At 43.2% G+C, this 18,321-nt stretch overlaps 1 protein-coding gene across 8 annotated transcripts in view; it reads right to left on the bottom strand.

Annotated features, from left to right (window-relative positions):
* Nucleotides 1-16,292, bottom strand: part of CCNYL1 (cyclin Y like 1) — a 44,719-nt gene extending 28,427 nt beyond the window's left edge. For 4 of the 8 annotated variants that reach the window (XM_009444120.4, XM_063790700.1, XM_003309445.6 and 1 more), the window contains exons 1-2: nt 15,677-16,279; nt 1,177-1,251 (exon numbers count right to left, since the gene is read on the bottom strand). In XM_009444120.4, coding sequence (XP_009442395.1) covers nt 1,177-1,251; nt 15,677-15,896 — 295 coding nt within the window. In that variant the 5' untranslated portion in view covers nt 15,897-16,279. Of the gene's footprint in view, nt 1-1,176; nt 1,252-13,129; nt 13,255-15,676 lie in introns of those variants that run through there. The other 4 variants (XM_063790697.1, XM_063790701.1, XM_063790698.1 and 1 more) reach the window with 3 other exon arrangements.
* Between the last annotated feature and the right edge of the window lie 2,029 nt (nt 16,293-18,321).

The raw sequence follows: 18,321 nt of genomic DNA, 5'->3' as shown, positions 1-18,321 counted from the left end.
CTGAAAGAAACTGAGAAATACAACTATCCTAACCAGAAATGACCAGCTCAAGACAAAGTCCACACGAGCTTCGAAAATGCTGCTTACAACCCCCCTGCTTTGTGTTGTGCTGCATTACTTCAAATATTATAGAACCCCCACTTCTTGTATTCTTGCTGTTGAAATCAAATGAAAAACCTGGCCGTATATAGCTTTTTAGCAAATAAATTAGGATTTAACATAATTTTAAGGAAGATAAACAGGAGTACAGAAAAATACAACAGTTCTGATTCTCATCCTAAAACAAGCAGGACAAGGAAAATGTACGTAAGTTTCACTTGCTGAGGCTAACCTTCTGGGAAACACCATGGGGCATGTTTATATTTACACTACATTAGGATGGAAAAGTTAATAGCTTAAAAGTTCTGAGTAGCATAAATTTGAATGTGATAGGCTCATGTGGTTAGAGCATTGTATAAAAGGAAGCCAAAATCACAGATTCAATCCCTGTATACGAACTGATTTTTTGTTGTTGTTCAAATGAAACCAAGCTGCAGCTTAAATCCTATCATTCATCTTTAAAATGTACTGTTTTGGAGCAAGGGAAAGAGGTCAAAGAAGTATGGAGAAATAAGCATAAATCCATGATACTGGCCAGATGGCTCACGCCTGTAATCCCAGCACTTTGGGAGGCTGAGGAGGGCAGATCATGAGGTCAGGAGTTTGAGACCAGCCTGGCCAACATGGTGAAAACCCATCTCTACTAAAAATACAAAAATTAGCCGGACATGGTGGCTCATGCCTGTAGTCCTAGCTACTTGGGAGGCTGAGGCAGGAGAATTGCTTGAACGTGGGAGATGGAGGCTGCAGTGAGCTGAGGCCGCATCATTGCACTCCAGCGTGGGCAATAAAGGCACTCCAGCCTCTCAAAAAAAAAAAAAAAAATCCATGTTACTAAATCATGTGGCCAATTAATTGTGTTATAAAAAGGTGGCAAAACCTGTAAATAGGTCTACATGTTATTACTAAACAATCACAACTAAAGGAAAGTATATCACATATTAAAATCAGTGAACGTATGAAAAGAAAAATTTAAACTAATACATCAGTTCTTCTAAATACCTTCTATAATACATCCAATAAAATAGAAACAGTTTTCAGTCTTTTCCTTGGAAGGAAAAAACAGTATTGTCTTACCATCCGTTTGAGATTTGCTCAGGAAAATTGTGCTTGCCCTTGGATGGTCAGAAGGGTTTGACTCCAAAGCTAAATCTATAGAAGAGGAGGAAAAAGATGTGATACTTTAGGTGAGTAGAAAAGATGATTTCTGAAATAGATACACATCCATTTTAATCACTTTTAACAGTCTTCAGATAAGTTTTTAGTAATAAATATAAAGGAAATAAAGACAATACAAAAATACTCCTGGGGAATGCAAAATTGTAGAATCTCTCCACACACGTGGAACAAAACCAGGCTGTGTCAGAGACTTTTAATAAAAAATCTGCGCCTAAATAATCTGGTACAAATGTTAGATGAATCATACACATGCCCTCCTCCTTCAACTTATCAAATAGAAATATAACCACACTCTCCTCTCTGCTGCTATTACTAGCACATTTCAAGAACAATCTCAAGTAGCAAGTGATGCTGTGGCCAGTTACTGTTAGGCACCAGCTCAATACATCAAATATGGTAAAACAAAGAGTTGTTTTTGGCAAATGTTCTTTAGACAATTAAACGGCTAATTCTAACTCCATTCAACAAGTAAACTAATTTAGTTAGCTGTGGTTTTTTGGGGGGCCATTCATCATGGCAGATTTAAGAGGACTGAATGGAAGTTCTGTGTTCTAACATACAGGAACATGTTAGAAAATGATTAACGTTTGCCCTCAATTTCTCACTTCTTCCTTCTAACAGCATGGTTAATTTGGTGTTTCATCAAGAGTACGTTTTAAAGCAGATCTTAGGGCTGTTTCTAAAAAATTTTGCCCCTATCTATGCCAAGATAAACCTGTCTGTAGTCCACCTTGCACCAAAGTTGGATAATATATTTAGGCAAGACTACAAAACAGACTCTTGAATTTTCATGAAACAAACTTTGCCATAATATGGGATAATAAAAATTGTCACGAGGGGAAAAAATAAAAATCTATGATATTCTTCAGCAAGGTCCTTTTTTTTTTTTTTTTTTTTGAGATGGAGTCTCACTCTGTTGCCCAGGCTGGAGTGCAGTGGCACGGTCTCAGCTCACTGCAACCTCCGCCTCCAGGGTTCAAGCAATTCTCCTGCCTCAGTATCCCAAATAGCTGGGATTACAGGTGCCTGCCACCACGCCGGCTAATTTTTGTATTTTTAGTAGAGACGGGGTTTTACCATGTTGGCCAGGCTCGTCTCAAACTCCTGACCCCAGGTGATCCACCCACCTCAGCCTCCCAAGGTGCTGGGATTATAGAGGTGAGTCACCGCGCCCAGCCCAGCAAGTTCCATTTCAAGCCACTTATCTTAACCAACCTTGTAAGAAACTGGGCCAAGATCCAGAGTAACAGTTAAGGCGATATTTCCCAAAACTACATATTAATATAATTGCTCTACTTTTAAAAAAGCGATTTAGTGGTCAAATGACAATATACTCTATCCCTGGCTCTTACAAAATCAAAACGCACATTGATATATTAAAAACTAATCAGTCTAGTAGTGATTACTGTTTAACTCAGCATTTCACAAATTTATCTACCTAGAATCCTTTTCTCTCTTCCAAGTAATTTGGTTAGAATCTTATATGAACATAATTTTGGGACTTCCTGGTTAAAATGAATTATGAATCATCCATTTTAATAGTACTGCCAGATCACTAAAAACTTACATACCTAAACCAACTGCTTTGTTCTCCATGGAAATTCCTTCACTGAACTTTTTTAAACTGCTTTTAGAGAAAACTATTCTTATGTAAAAGACCCACACAAAAATTATGTTTGAAGTTTTTCCACATCTTGAAAAGATGATGTGACAATTTTAAGCTATTTGGAAAAATAAAATCATTTGTGCACAAAATGACAGGCAGAGACTTTCACAGCTGCCTCTACCTAAAGCTCCTTCTTTTTTTTTTTTCCGAGATAAGAGTCTCACTCTTTCGCCCAGGCTGGAGTGCAGTGGTGCAATCTTGGCTCACTGCAACCTCCACCTCCCGGGTTCAAGTGATTCTCCTGCCTCAGCCTCCCAACTAGCTGGGACTACAGGCACACATCACCATGCCCGGCTAATTTTTGTATTTTTACTAGGGACTGGGTTTCACCATGCTGGCCAGGCTGGTCTCAAACTCCTGACCTTGTGATCTGCCCCCTCGGCCTCCCAAAGTTCTGGGATTACAGGCGTGAGCCACCACACCCAGCCTCTACCTAAAGCTTCTAAAAGGATTCATGACTACTTCCTTTCAAAAAGAAAGCAAATATACTACCATTTGAATCTAAAAAATAACTGATGTTTACAGAAGAAGCCATATTATGAATCAGTACCTATGTCATGATAAAGTTTAATTAGGAATTTTCAATGGAAGTCCAGGAAAATTAAGTACCAAAATCAAAGAGGAGCAGGCTTCACACACACACCTCCCCCGCCCCAAATCAAGATGTGCTATTATGTATTTAAATATAAGAAAACCAAGATGTGCTACTGTGTAAATATAAGAAATATCCAAGGCGGCTGGGCATGGTGGCTCATGCCTGTAATCCCAATACTTTGGGAGGCTGAGGCTGGCAGATCATGAGGTCAGGAGTTCGAGACCAGCCTGACCAACCCAGTGAAACCCCATCTCTACTAAAAATACAAAAAAATCAGCCAGGCGTGATGGCGTGCGCCTCTAGTCCCAGCTACTCGGGAGGCTAAAGCAGAAGAATCGCTTGAACCCAGGAGGCAGAGGTTGCAGTGAACCAAGATCACACCACTGCCCCCCAGCCTGGGCAACAGAGCAAGACTACATCTTAAAAAAAAAAAAAAATCCAAGGCAACTAGGATAACAGAAATGATAAGATATAGAGAAAAAAGCCAAATCAGCCCAAGTAACAAGCTGGCACTCCCTCAACTCAGGGGTTTTAGGGTGGGCATGTGACTTACAGCTGGCCAATCAATTACATTTCTCTTGGGACTTCCCAAGAACCAAAGGAGAAAGGCAGGGCTGTATTCTAGCACTGCTAGCCAGCCAGGAGCTGCCACCAGTGGCTTCCTCTGCCATCATGAAGGGTGTCTTTTCAGGAGAGATCAACAGAAGAGCAGAACTGACACAAGTTCTGAGATCACTTAATTCCTGGGTCAAGTAGCCCCTAACTGACTATGTGAATCCCTGTTTATACAGTTTTTTTTTTAATTTTTAACTATTTTGAGATAGATTTTTTAAACTTGCAAGTAAAAGGCCTGGTTTATCAACAATACTGCAGTGATCACACTTTATAAAGGTGGGGATAGGTAAAAGCCTCTAGCTCATTCCTTTAATATCTTATCATGAACAGAAATTTGCAACAGTCAAAATAATGCTTCATTTGCAAATTACAAACAAACAAATTACAAATTATAAATTCACAACCATTACTTTAAGTTGCTTTTCTTTTTGAGATGAAGTCTCGCTCTATCACCCAGGCTGGAGTGTAGTGGCCTGATCTTGGCTCACTGCAACCTCCGCCTCCCAGGTTCAATTCTCCTGCCTCGGCCTCCCAAGTAGCTGGGACTCCAGGCATGTGCCAACATGCCTGGCTACATTTTGCATTTTTAGTAGAGACGGGGTTTCACTATGTTGACCAGGCTGGTCTCGAACTCCTGACCTCATGATCTGCCCGCCTCGGCCTCCCAAAGTGCTGGGATTACAGGTGTGAGCCACTGTGCCCAGCCTTAGGTTGCTTTTCTTATGCATGTTAAAAAAAATAGCTCTAATCCATATACAACTTAGGTCTTATTTTACAAATGATCTCCACTCCAATGGAGAATATTTACTGTGTAATGGATAAATGATGGTCCATCAAGTGTTATTCCTATACTCTACTCAGCCAATCCCATATTCTTGGGGACTTAGGTACTTACAAAGCTCTGCTCCTAGGAGGAAAACCTTCAATTTTACGGTATTTTAAAATTATTTTTAAAATCTCCTTAGGAAAGATTTTTCAAAAAAGTGGGACAATCAGATCAAAAGGTCAGATTGTTTTCATCGCTCAATATATAGTGCTCAGTTGCTTTCTAAAGGAGTTTAGGGTATATTAGGATATAATGCCACCAATTATACCAGTTTTAGCTCCTACCACAGCTTTGGATGCTTAAAAAAAATTCCTACTGATGTGAATGAGGAACATCAGCATGGCTGTAACTTGCATTTATTTATTTGATACAATTTGCTATATAACTTGCACTAACAATAAATACCACACATTGCTATTTTACAGAATGGACATTTAAGCCATTAGACGGTAAAAGTATGCATACACACACCAACACACACACACACACACACACACACACACAGTATCATTTCTGCACTCTCCATTAACTCTTTCCCCAAGAACCTAGGGAGACTCTGATAAATGACACTACTCTATTCTCACTATCACAAAGGTAAGACTGCCAACTATTAAGGCATTAGGCTCCACAAACATGCACGTAAAAAATTTAGAGAAATGTCTGGAAAACAGAAACTCATCAATTACCATGCATCTTATATGTGAATGCCTTCAAAAATTATTTTTTTAAAAACTCCTAAGAATGGGCTGAGCGCGGTGGCTCACGCCTGTAATCCTAGCACTTTGGGAGGCCGAGGTGGGCGGATTGCCTGAGCTTAGGAGTTCGAGACCAGCCCGGCCAACATGGTGAAACCCCGTCTCTACTAAAATACAAAAAAAAAAAAAAGAAAAATTAGCTGGGTATGGCGGCTTGCGCCTGTAGTCCCAGCTACTCGGGAGGCTGAGGCAGGAGAATTGCTTGAGCTCAGGAGGCAGAGGTTGCAGTGAGCCGAGATGGCGCCACTGCACTCCAGCCTGGCAACAGAGCAAGACTCTGTCTCAAAACAAAAAAAAAACCAAAAAACTCCTAAGAATGTTTGAAACTAGAAGAAATAGTTTTTGATATCATGGTTAGGGGTTATGTATAAAATTGTATTTTAAGACCCACCAGTTTTGTATTATCAATTTAAATTGCAACTTAATTCGAAAGCATGATAGTATGATGGGGGGCAAGTAAGACAAAAAAAAATTAAACTCAGGTCTTAATATAAACACCCCCCTCAGGGGAAGAAATCTGTAAGATCCACTGACATTGAACACTGCTTTTCCTTGAATATATCAGCCATCTCAATTTCACAGATGTTAATTAAAAATGTAAAAATATGGAACTTAGAATAAATGAAATGCATTATTACTAAAGGCTAAAAGTGTTAAAATTATGCAATTGTAAACTGTAAAGAAATTACTTTTCTTGTCAAAATATTAAAGGGAGAGGGCAGCAACCAAGAAAGTAACTGACAGAAGCAGCATATTTCAGAGAAAGATATTGAGTTCAACATATTGATTTCAATATATCCCAATTAAACAGGAGACATTGGCAGTTTCTGGGCCAACTGCTGGGCATCTGTTTATTTAAAGGCTTACTGCATTTACTGACCTGCTCTACCATACTGCACACTGTATTAGTCTTACGGTCCATAACACAAACATTTCAAACCTCTCAACTATGATGTAAACTCTGAGATTTTATCTAAGTTCACACGTTCCACCCATCAGGTAAGTCTTACCTCATGGGTCTTGAGCTGCCCTGCCTCATCTGAGGTCACACAGTACACAGCCAAGCTCCAGTCTCATGCTCACTCATGCCTGGCTTTTGCTTTCCTAGCTTCCGACAATCCTAAATCTGGTTTCCAAAACATTTCTCTACCTCCTTCTATGTCAGTGTTCAGTCTTGCTTTAACTTACCTTCATGCCTCAATCTATGTTTTAGTGATCGTGACTGAGCTGTGACATTTCATATGCTATAGTATACCTTTCTCCCTTTGTGTATTTCTTAATAGCACTTAACTCCTTTCTTAGACTTTTAAGAATATTTCTGGGTGGAGTGCAGTGACTCACACCTGTAATCCCAGCACTCTGGGAGGCTGAGGCAGAAGGATCACTTCAGAACAGTTCAAGACCAGCCTGGGCAACATAACATAGTGAGACCCCCATCTCTACAAAATTTTTTTAAAAGATTAGTTGGGTGTGGAGGCACATGCCTGTAGTTCCAGCTATTTGGGAGGCTGAAGTGGCAGGATAGCTTGAGCCCAGGGATTTGAGGTTACTGTGAGCTCTAATGGCACTACTGCGCTCCAGCCTGGGCGACAGGCAGAGTTGTGACCCTGTCTCATACAGAGAAAAAAAAAAAAAAAAAAAAAGTCTGGGTTACAAGTACCTCCATTTCATTTTTCATTATCCAATGTTATTATTTTAACTCTAAAGCTTAATTAACTGAAAAAAAGGTGGAAAAAAGGCAGTATCCAAAGAAGCCCATGAGTCATTCTATAAATTCTAATCCTATATGCCATATATCTGAAATTTACATTCTTGATCTACCAAGTCTTTTTTTTTTTTTTTTTTTTTTTTTTTTGAGACGGAGTCTCACTCTACCACCCAGGCTGGAGTGCAGTGGCATGATCTCGGCTCACTGCAACCTCTGCCTCCTGAGTTCAAGCGATTTTTCTGCTTCAGCCTCCCAGGCAGCTGGGACTACAGGCATGTGCCACCACACCCAACTAATTTTTGTATTTTTATTAGAGATGGGGTTTCACCATGTTGGCCAGGATGGTCTCCATCTCCTGACCTCGTGATCCACCCGCCTCAGCCTCCCAAAGTGCTGTAGTACAGGCATGAGCCACCACCACACCTGACCATACCAAGTCTAATCTTTTTAAACCTTGGAAAACTCTTAGTCCCAGCTACTTGGGAGGCTGAGGCAAGAGGATCACTTGAGCCCAGGAAGTGGAGGCTGCAGTGAGCTATGATCACACCACTGCACTCCAGCCTCAGCAACAGAGAAAGACCATCTCAAAAACAAAAAACAAATTAAAAAACCTTGGAAAACTCAATTTACACCTCTCAAATTTACATATGTCTTCTCATATGTAAAACAAGTATAATTCTTATACTACCTAACTCAAAATATAGTGAGAATAAAATGAAATGCAAGAGCAATTGCTATAAGCCGGGCGCAGTAGCTCACACCTGTAATCCCAGCATTTTGGGAGGCTGAGGTGGGCAGATCACCTGAGGTCAGGAATTCAAGACCAGCCTGGAAAAAGATGGCGAAACCCCTTCTCTACTAAAAATATAAAAATTAGCTGGGCGTGGTGGCACATGCCTGTAGTCCCAGCCACTCAGGAGGCTGAGGCATTAGAACTGCTGGAACCCAGGAGGTGGAGGTTGCAGTGAGCTGAGATCATGCCACTGTACTCCAGCCTGGGCAACAGAACTAGACTCCATCTCAAAAAAAAAAAAAAAAAAAAAGCAATTGCTATATACCACATAATGCACAATAAATTATAAAACAAAGTTTTCACAAATTAAAAGCAAAAGTGAACAGTTAGCATTTATTGGAAAGCCCATACCAAAATAACATCTTCAGCAAATATGCACTTTGGCTGCCTCTGAAATTAAGGGAAAAACAGTCATACACCACCACCAAGAATTCCTTTCAGTGTTGTTGTTTTAAATAAGCAAATACATATTATTTCATACATTACTGTACATTCTCCTCCTTGTTTTTTTCATGTAACATATCCTGGATATCTGGGTATCACTCCATAGCAGTAAAGAGAGTTTTTTTTTTTTTTTAACAGCTCCATAATTCTCCTCTGTGTGGATATAACAGTTTATTTTACCAATTTCTTACTAGACATATTATTTCCAATATTTAGCTATTGAAAATAATGCAACAAAACCTTATGCATATGTTATTTCATATTTATGGGGTATGCCTTCAGGATAAATTCCTTGAAGTAGGATTTCTGGATTAAATGCATTTGCAATGTTTGAGATTATGCCAAATTCCTCTTCAGGGAGTCAAACCACCTTGCATTTTAACCAGCAATACACGAATGCAACTCTCTTCGCAGCCACACCAAAGAATGTATTGTCAAGTTTTTGGATCTTCTCCCAACAGAAGAGAAATCACAGCACAGTTTTCGTTTGTATTTCTCTTAAGTGTGAAGCTGTGTTTAAGGATCATCTGCATTTATTTTTCTGTGACTTGTCTATTCATCACTTTGCTACCTACTTTTACAGCTAGTCTGATCTTTTTTTTTTTTGAGACAGTCTCACTGTCACCCAGGCTGGAGGGCAGTGGAGCAATCACAGCTCAATGCAGCCTTGACTTCCTGGGCTCAGGAGATTCTCCTGCCTCAGCTTCTTGAGTAGCTGGGACTATGGGTGTGTGCCACCACACCTGGCTAATTTACTGTTTGTAGAGGCAGGGTCTCAGCACGTTGTCCAGGCTAGTCCCAGCCCACTCCTGGGCTCAAGCAATCCTCCTGCCTCTGCTTCTCCCAAACTGCTGGGATTATAGGCATGAGCCACCGTCTGATCTTTTTCTTAAACAATTAAAAATATTGGCTGGGCATGGTGGCTCACACCTGTAATCCCAGCACCTTGGGAGGCCAGGGTGGGTGGATCACGAGGTTGGGAGATCAAGACCATCCTGGCTAACACGGAGAAACCCCATCTCTATTAAAAATACAAAAAATGAGCCAGGTGTGGTGGCACGTGCTTGTAGCCCCAGCTACTCGGGAGGCTGAGGCAGGAGAATCGCTTGAACCCGGGAGGCGGAGGTTGCAGTGAGCCAAGACTGAGCCACTGTACTTCAACCTGGGCAACACAGTGAAGACTCCATCTCAAAAAAAAAAAAAAAAGAATTAAAAATATTTCCCAGGCTATAATCCTCCAATGGTTTCCTATCACAACTAAAGTCTATATTCTTTGCCAAGGCCCACTATACACACATGGCCTTAACCCACCATAGTCCTGGCATCCTTTTCACTCTTCCGCAGCCACCCTGTGTCTTTCTGTCCTTGGCCAAAAACAAGTTTGCTCCCATTCAAGGAACTCGAAAGTAACTGTCTGCGTGGACCCCTGGCTCTCACCAACCATCCTCACAAGGCTCCCTTCTCACTTTAGGGCTGCTCACAGGTCACGTAAGGAGAGCAGCCATCTTTCATCCCCACAACCCCCATGTAACTGTCCTCCTCCCCAATCCATGACCCTATTTTACTTTTCTCCCCAGCACCTCACCACCTAACATTCTTGATTATTCATGTATTATCTATCCCTAGCTCCCTCCAGAATGTAAGGATCAGAGTTAGGATGAGGTTCTGTCTTGTATACCACTGTTTGCCCTAAATCTGGAACACAGCCTGGCCACCTAAAGGTACTCAATAAACATCTGTTTCAGCACACCCAAAACTAGTCAAGTTTCTCCCAGTTTTCCCACATCTTTTAAGATTTCTTCTAACGTTCTCTCTTGATTTGTCATCTAATCAAATCTTTTAAAGTGGTAAGCATCAAATCTTTTAAAGTGGTAGCTATTCAGAATTAAAGATGCAAGATAGGCTACCAAGAAACAAAAAATATTAAATGATGAATTCTAAAGTCCAGGGAAAAGTCAATGCTAACTCCAATTTGACATAAGAACTTTTTTTTTTTTTTTTTTTTTGAGATGGAGTCTCGCTCTGTCACCCAGGCTGGAGTGCAGTGGCGCGATCTCGGCTCACTGCAATCTCTGCCTCCCGGGTTCACACCATTCTCCTGCCTCAGCCTCCCGAGTAGCTGGGACTACAGGCGCCCGCCACCACGCCCGGCTAATTTTTTGTATTTTTCATAGAGACGGGGTTTCACCGTGTTAGCCAGGATGGTCTCGATCTCCTGACCTTGTGATCCACCCGCCTCGGCCTCCCAAAGTGCTGGGATTACAGGCGTGAGCCACCACACCTGGCCCATAAGAACATTTAATACTAAAATATATTAACTACAAAATGACTCAACCCATAGATTTAACTGAATTCTACAGGGAGGTACAAGGCATCAGTCATCAAAATATGTTTTTATCGGTACCCTTGAAATCAAATGTAATGAGACTGTGTATGATGTTACTAGAAAAGATGCCCAATCATAAAGGATAGGTAAATAAATGATACTCCAACCATCTGATGGTACATTAAGCAGTTACTAGAAGGCATGCGATAGAGCAGGGTGTCCTGGCATGGAAAGATATCCTGGAGCACTCTCTGGATGTCAAGCAGTGATTCAGGAATTTATGACATTATTTCACTGCTGTAAGTTATGAAGCAGCTCATATAGAATGATCTCATTTTTCTAAAATAAAATGTTATATTCATATGCATACCATAATCAATGACTTTTCTGTATTCTCTACGTCTTTTACATCAAACATATTATTCAAAAAAGCAAAAAAAAAAAAAAGGCTTAAAATAGCTACTGGAAAGAGGAAAGATCTGTTGCTCAGAGGTTTTTCCACATTACATTGCCAATTCTTTCCCCACCTTCACCCATCAGTGGAAAAGAATAGAAAGAGTCACTTCAGAGAGCGCCTTTAGCCAGCAAATTAGCAAAGCTCCTAACGTCAGAACATAAAATGCTCCATGAAAAGTCAAGAGTACTAATAAAATCGGACAATAAGATATTATTTTGTGTTACTGATACTACCGTCAGTTATGTTAGACATACCGTTAAATAAAGGCAAGGTAGTAGAAAATACTTTGAGTCTATCTGAAATGTTTACTGGGTTCTTAGGAGCATCTCTTAGAAATAGCTTGACGAGACCAGGCGTGGTGGCTCACACCTGTAATCCCAGCACTTTGGGAGGTTGAGACAGGTGGATCACCTGAGGTCAGGAGTTCCAGACCAGCCTGGCCAACATGGTGAAACCATCTCTACTAAAAACACAAAAAATTAGCCAGGCGTGGTGGCACACACCTGTAATCCCAGCTACTCAGGAGGCTGAAGCAGGAGAATTGCTTGAACTCTGGGCGCAGAGGTTACAGTGAGCCGAGATCGCGCCATTCCACTCCAGCCTGAGCAACAAGAGCGAAACTCCATCTCAAAAAAAAAAAAAGGCCAGGCGCGGTGGCTCACACCTATGATCCCAGCACTTTGGGAGGCCAAGGCAGCTGGATCGCTTGAGGTCAGGAGTTCGAGACCAGCCTGGCCAACATACTGAAACCCCGTCTCTACTAAAAATACAAAAATTAGCTGGGCATGGTGGCATATGCCTGTAATCCCAGCTACTTGGGAGGCTGAGGCAGGAGAATCACTTGAACACGGGAGGAAGAGGTTGCACTGAACCAAGTTTGTGCCATTGCACTCCAGCCTAGGCAGGAGTGAAGCTCTGTCAAAAAAAAAAAAAAGAAATAGCTTGAAGAACAAAGCCGAGCGTCATTTATGTATGATTTTTGTCTAAGTAACAAAAATAATTCTTCATTGTAGAAAAGCTAAATTTTTTGTTTGTTTGTTTTGAGACAGAGTCTTGCTCCACTGTCCAGGCTAGAGTGCAATGGCACGATCTCAGCTCACTGCAACCTCTGCCTCCTGGGTTCAAGTGATTCTCCTGCCTTAGCCTCCTGAGTAGCTGGGATTACAGATGCCCGCCACCACACCCAGCTAATTTTTGTATTTTTAGTAGAGACGGGATTTCACCATGTTGGCCAGGCTGGTCTCGAACTCCTGACCTCATGATCCGCCCACCTCAGCCTCCCGAAGTGCTGGGATTACAGGTGTGAGCCACCACGCCCAGCCAAATGTTTTACAGCTCAGTAAGAATTTCTGTTTCCAGGGAGACTGATATAAAATTGTCTGAAATAAAGATATTAAAAGCAAACTTTCAATGTGTCTATACTTTATATTTGGTGTTCTGGCCATGTTTCTATGGAAACTTATGAATAATAGGCAAATGCCGAAATGGAGATTTCTATTATCACTTTATTGAATGCCACAAAAATAAATTTTGAGACAAATTGAAATAAAAATGTAACTGTCATACTAACATACAATGGTAAATTCTGTGCTTACAAATTCTCTTTTTCCAACTTTTCTGATTTAGCACTTTATCATCATCCCATGCTTAATGCCTGGTACCTTACCTTCCCTCTTGCCAGCTTCTAATATTCCTCTGTCCAGTGCATTCTCAGCTTCAATTCACAGTTACCAGAAAAAACTCTTTAAAATTTATCAACCTGTTTATTTGATGGGTATATTTAGGCCATTTTGTTACCTCTACTTTTATTCTTATCCACTGAAATGAATGTATAGACATAAGATGGAGCCAGGCAAGATGGCACACGCCCGTGGTCCCAGCTATTCAGGAGGCTGAGGTGGGAGGACTGCTTGAGCCCAGGCCAGGATTTCGAGGCCAGCCTGGTCAACACAGTGAGACTCTTTCTCTTAAAAAAAAAAAAAAAAAAAAAAAAAAAAAAAAAAGAGATGTAAGTGTTGCCTCTGAATCGTGTAAAATAAACTTTGAAAGGAACTAATCAAGACCGAAGTAAGTTCTCAAAAACAGGACTATTTTATGGGTAAAATACATGATGCATTCTGGATTTTTAAAAGTTTTTTAAGAACTGAAGTTGGTATATCTCACCTCCATGTCAGTCGGAGAACTGAGAACCTTAGTTCTGCTCAGTGGCTGTCTTACATAGTCATTCTACATACCTAATTCTTCATTTCTTCATTAGCAACACGGGGAATATAAACAGGCCTTATTTTGGAAGGGCTAAATTACATGTACATGAAAGTATGTATTTTCATGTACACTGGGTGGGAGCCTTATTTGGGGCTCTCACCCAACACCACCCACCCATCTACTAACTGGTGTGTAAAATCACTCAGAGGCTTACCTGACACCACTAAGAGAGCATTAAGTTTTCACAAGTACTTACATGCTTTGTGTATAAAGGTACAATCAATTAACTCACATAATATATTTGTTCATTCTTTCACAATGTTTGAATATTCCGAAAGGTAAGTACAGTAGTTCCTAGTTACAAAGGCATGTCCATCATGAAGCTTAATTATTATTTTAAAAATTAAGAGTCCAAGCAAAGTTTAAATATAAGAGTTCTAACACATTTCTTCTACAGTAATGAAATCTCTGGCATTTAAACGAAACAAATGAGCCCACTGGATTTAAACATCTTTATGATACAATGTTTTTCTACTTCAAAGGAATTAGTTTTTATTCAAGAATCACGCTGTTACCCAGAATTATTTTTACCTAGACTTATCTCTTTCCAAAATTCTAGAGGCAAAAAACTAAACGTTTCCTCTCTCCTCACCCCTACCTCAACGGTTTAGAGTCTGACGAACCCCAACATTCTCATCTTTGACCAGGATTCTATTGGCAGGATTGGGAGGAAGGAAGGGGAGCCACGGAAACAAACACTCTTGAGCAGGCAGGGTCTAGCATTTTAACTTCCAAACCATTACATTATAAATTAAGTCTAAATTTATACTTTGTCTCTTTTGAAACTTCTAACCATGAACCACCCCACCTCTCTTTTAGAACAAGGAGGTATTGAAGTCTGTTAAGTCACCGGAGAATGGCTGGAGATGTATTTGCCACCGTGGGAATTTTAAAGTAATCAGAACTCCGTGGCTAAACTCCTTTGAGTTAACAACCTCTGGGCGCGGTGGCTCACGCCTGTAATCCCAGCACTTTGGGAGGCCGAGGCGGGCGGATCAAGAACTCTGGAGTTAGAGACCAGCCTGACCAACATGGTGAAACACCGTCTCTACTAAAAATTCAAAAATTAGCTGGGCGTGGTGGCGCACGCCTGTAATCCCAGCTACTCGGGAGGCTGAGGCAGAGGAATCGCTTGAAACCGAGAGGCGGAGGTTGCAGCGAGCCGAGATCGCGCCACTGCGCTCCAGCCTGGGCGGGGGACAAAACGAGATTCCGTCTCAAAAAAACAACTTGTCTGCACCCCTGGTAATAACCTCTCACACCCTTCACAGTCATTTTACGCCCCTCCCCCCATTTTCTTTCTTTCTGTGTTCAAATTATAGTTGGAAGGAATAAAGCAGCTTCTTTCAAGCCGACTTAACCTATTAGGAATACCATATAGTGTCTCCTATGGCAACCTCTATTTTGAGTCTAGATAAGAAATCCTCAAACATCTGGGTCTAAACTGTCGCGGGCATCAGCTATCTTCACGGATGGGAGGAAGGAACAATCAGACCCTTACCTGGTTCCTTCACTTAGGTACCATCTGGATGGGTTAAGGAAGGGAATGGGATGAGTACTCCGAAGTTGAGGTATTTGAGTTTCCATTGAGAAAAGGAAAACAATATACCCCAAAAGTCTTAGCAAAGTCCCACCAGACAATGAACAGAGCTACAAACAAGAAGGGCGGCGGACTAGAGGGTCCCACGCCGGCTTGGGAGAATGGGAAGAGGGAGCAAGAACTGGGCGTTACGGTAAGGAGGAGGGAAAGAAACTGGCCAGACGCAGCAGGGAAAGAATAAGGGGTGGGGACGCGAGGCAGAACCAGCCTTCGTCCCGGAGCCCAGCCCCGGGAAAGCCGGCTACCGGCAGGAAGGAGCCCGAGGCGGCGGATGCCTCCCGGGGGACTCTGGGGGAGGAGGCGGGCAGAGGTGAGCCCGAGGGCGGATGGCATCCGCCGCCTCCTTACCTTCGGGCATCTCACGGTCGCTGATGTGCTGCAGGTGGTGGCCCTCGCCCTCTCCGAAATCCAACTCGGCAGGCTCCACAACAGCGGGCGCTACCGCCACCGCGTCCCCGGACACCGCCTCGTAGATGTCGGACGCGCAGTACAGCTCCGCCGACCCCGCGCGCCGGCCCAGCTTGGGGCTGGCATTGGGGGACACGCAACAGGTCAGCGTGTTCCCCATGGGAAGCCTCCGCTCCTCTCTGCCACCGCCTTCGCTCGCCCCCTACTCCGCCGCCCTCAACAGCCGCCCCCTCCCCCAACAATGGCGCGGCCGGCACCGGCAGCCCCGGGCTACGCTGGGGCTGCACCGCGCAAGCAGACGCCGCCTCGCCCGCGGTTCGCCCGCCCGCCCCGCGGCCCGGCCCCGGGCAGGGCTCGGGCCTCGGCCGCACCCCCACCGCCGCGCTGCCGCCGCCTCCCTTGAGCTGACTCGTCTGCGAGGGCGGTGACCAGCCCGGCTTATTTAAAAGGGGTGGGGAACCCAACAAGCGCTGTGAAGCACAGCCACTGCCGGGAGAGAGCGCGGCTGGAGCTCCTCCTCCTTCCGCCGCCGCCTACCGACTGAAGGCCGCTGGCCCTGGCCGGTGCCTGCCAACCGGAACGCGACCTGCGGTCACCTGGTTAGGAGGAACCAATCATGCTCAGAGTTCCCCCTCCGGCGCCCGCCTCGAAGCCAGGCACGTGACCCGCTGCCCCGCCCCCGCCTGGCAGCTGCCCAGCCCCTCACGCCGCTATCCCAGACTCGGGTTTTCATTCATCGCTGGCTGCTGGGAGCTTTCCGGTCCTACTGGAAGCGCATGGGCATTTGTAACTGGAAGCTGTGTCAATGATCTCTGTAGAAAGCCATTATTAGTAAAGAGTGCGCTCCATTAGCAACTCTTTTTCCGAGTCTGACAGCTTTCGTTTGCTCACTAAACTTGGTTACACCCAAATTGTTAACTGTTTTTGCAACTCAGTGCTCCGCTCCTGTCTTCCAATGAGCGTTAGTTTTCACCTGCAACGTGATCATAGCAACCCTGGGGCCCTGGTCCTACTCTCCATAAAGAGTTGTGGCTGTGGGTCTTGAATGAGACTCGAGGACACGTCACCCTTCCACTTCCTCATCCATAAAATAGGGACCTAACTCGTCCCTGCCAACTCTGAAATGCTGGGACTCGCCAACTCCCTTTTCTTGCCTGTTTCTCTCCTCTAGGCAGGGACTTCCAGGTTTCTCTTCTTGTACTAAAAACAGCACAGAAAGCACGATTTTCTCACGCAAAACTGAGAACCATGCAGTGGGGCACCACAGTCTTGATTCCATGAAGATGAATAGTTACCATTTGGCAAGCACTATGTGCCAGACAGTGTTCCAACTGTGGTATATTTATTTAACCCTTAAAAACAATCCCGGCCGGGCGCGGTGGCTCATGCCTGTAATCCCAACACTTTGGGAGGCCGAGGCGGGCGGATCACGAGGTCAGGAGATCCAGACCATCCTGGCTAACACGGTGAAATCCCGTCTCTACTAAAAATACAAAAAATTAGCCGGGCATGGTGGCACGCGCCCGTATTTCCAGCTACTCGGGAGGCTGAGGCAGGAGAATCACTTGAACCCGGGAGGCAGAGGTTGCCGTAAGCCGAGATCGCGCCATTGCACTCCAGCCTGGGCGACCTAGGCTCCGTTTCAAAAAAATAAAACATAAAAATAAAAATAAATAAACAAATATATATATATACACACAATGTCACTTCCTCCCTAAGCTTGATTTCTACCTTTATTTTCTGATCATCATGATCAGGGACCCTCACCCTGAGCAGTCATGTAAGCTTGCGGAAGTAACTTAACTTCTGCGTCCCAATTTCTTCTATAAAACCTGCAAAATGGGATTGCTTTTTTTTTTTTTTTTTTTTGAGACGGAGTTTTGCTCTTGTTGGGCGCGGTGGCTCACGCCTGTAATCCCAGCACTTAGAGAGGCAGAGGCGGGTGAATTGCTTGAGGTCAGGAGTTCAAGACCAGCCTGACCAACATGGAGAAACCCCGTCTCTACTAAAAACACAAAAATTAGCCAGGCATGGTGGCGTCCACCCATAGTCCCAGCTACTAGGGAGGCTGAGGCAGGAGAATCTCTTGAACCTGGGAGGCAGAGATTGCAGTGAGCCAAGATCAGTCCACTGCACTCCAGCCTGGGCGACAGAGCAAGACTCCGTCTCAAAGAAAAAAAAAATTGTCTGAAACCCTAGGAATGTCATTAGATACCATTTTGGATGATTCTTGTAGACTTGAGACGATGCCTATTTTAAGGTACAAAATAATGCCTGCATTTAACAACAGACATACACAAAAATAGATATCTACGACCTTGAAAACTGAAGAATTTAAAACTTGCTAACCAGGAAGATATTGGGAAGCATTGTTACGGAAATAGATTTTAAAACATTTTGAATGAAGGGAATATTGGAGAGAATTAAGAAAAAAAAATTCTGTAACAGTGGCAAGCCTGGGAGAGCAAAGGGAAGCAAGTAGGAGGAATGTGCTTTGAATTAAGCAAGAGTTTGATTCTGTGAAAGAAGCTGAGACTTTATATAGGTCCAGAGTTAACTCATACGTTCACTATCCATTCAATACC

Source organism: Pan troglodytes, chromosome 13, assembly GCF_028858775.2.
Source record: "Pan troglodytes isolate AG18354 chromosome 13, NHGRI_mPanTro3-v2.0_pri, whole genome shotgun sequence".
Lineage (NCBI taxonomy): Eukaryota > Metazoa > Chordata > Mammalia > Primates > Hominidae > Pan > Pan troglodytes.
The sequence above is the reverse complement of the archived record's forward strand: the minus strand, read 5'-3'. Positions and strand labels throughout refer to the sequence as shown.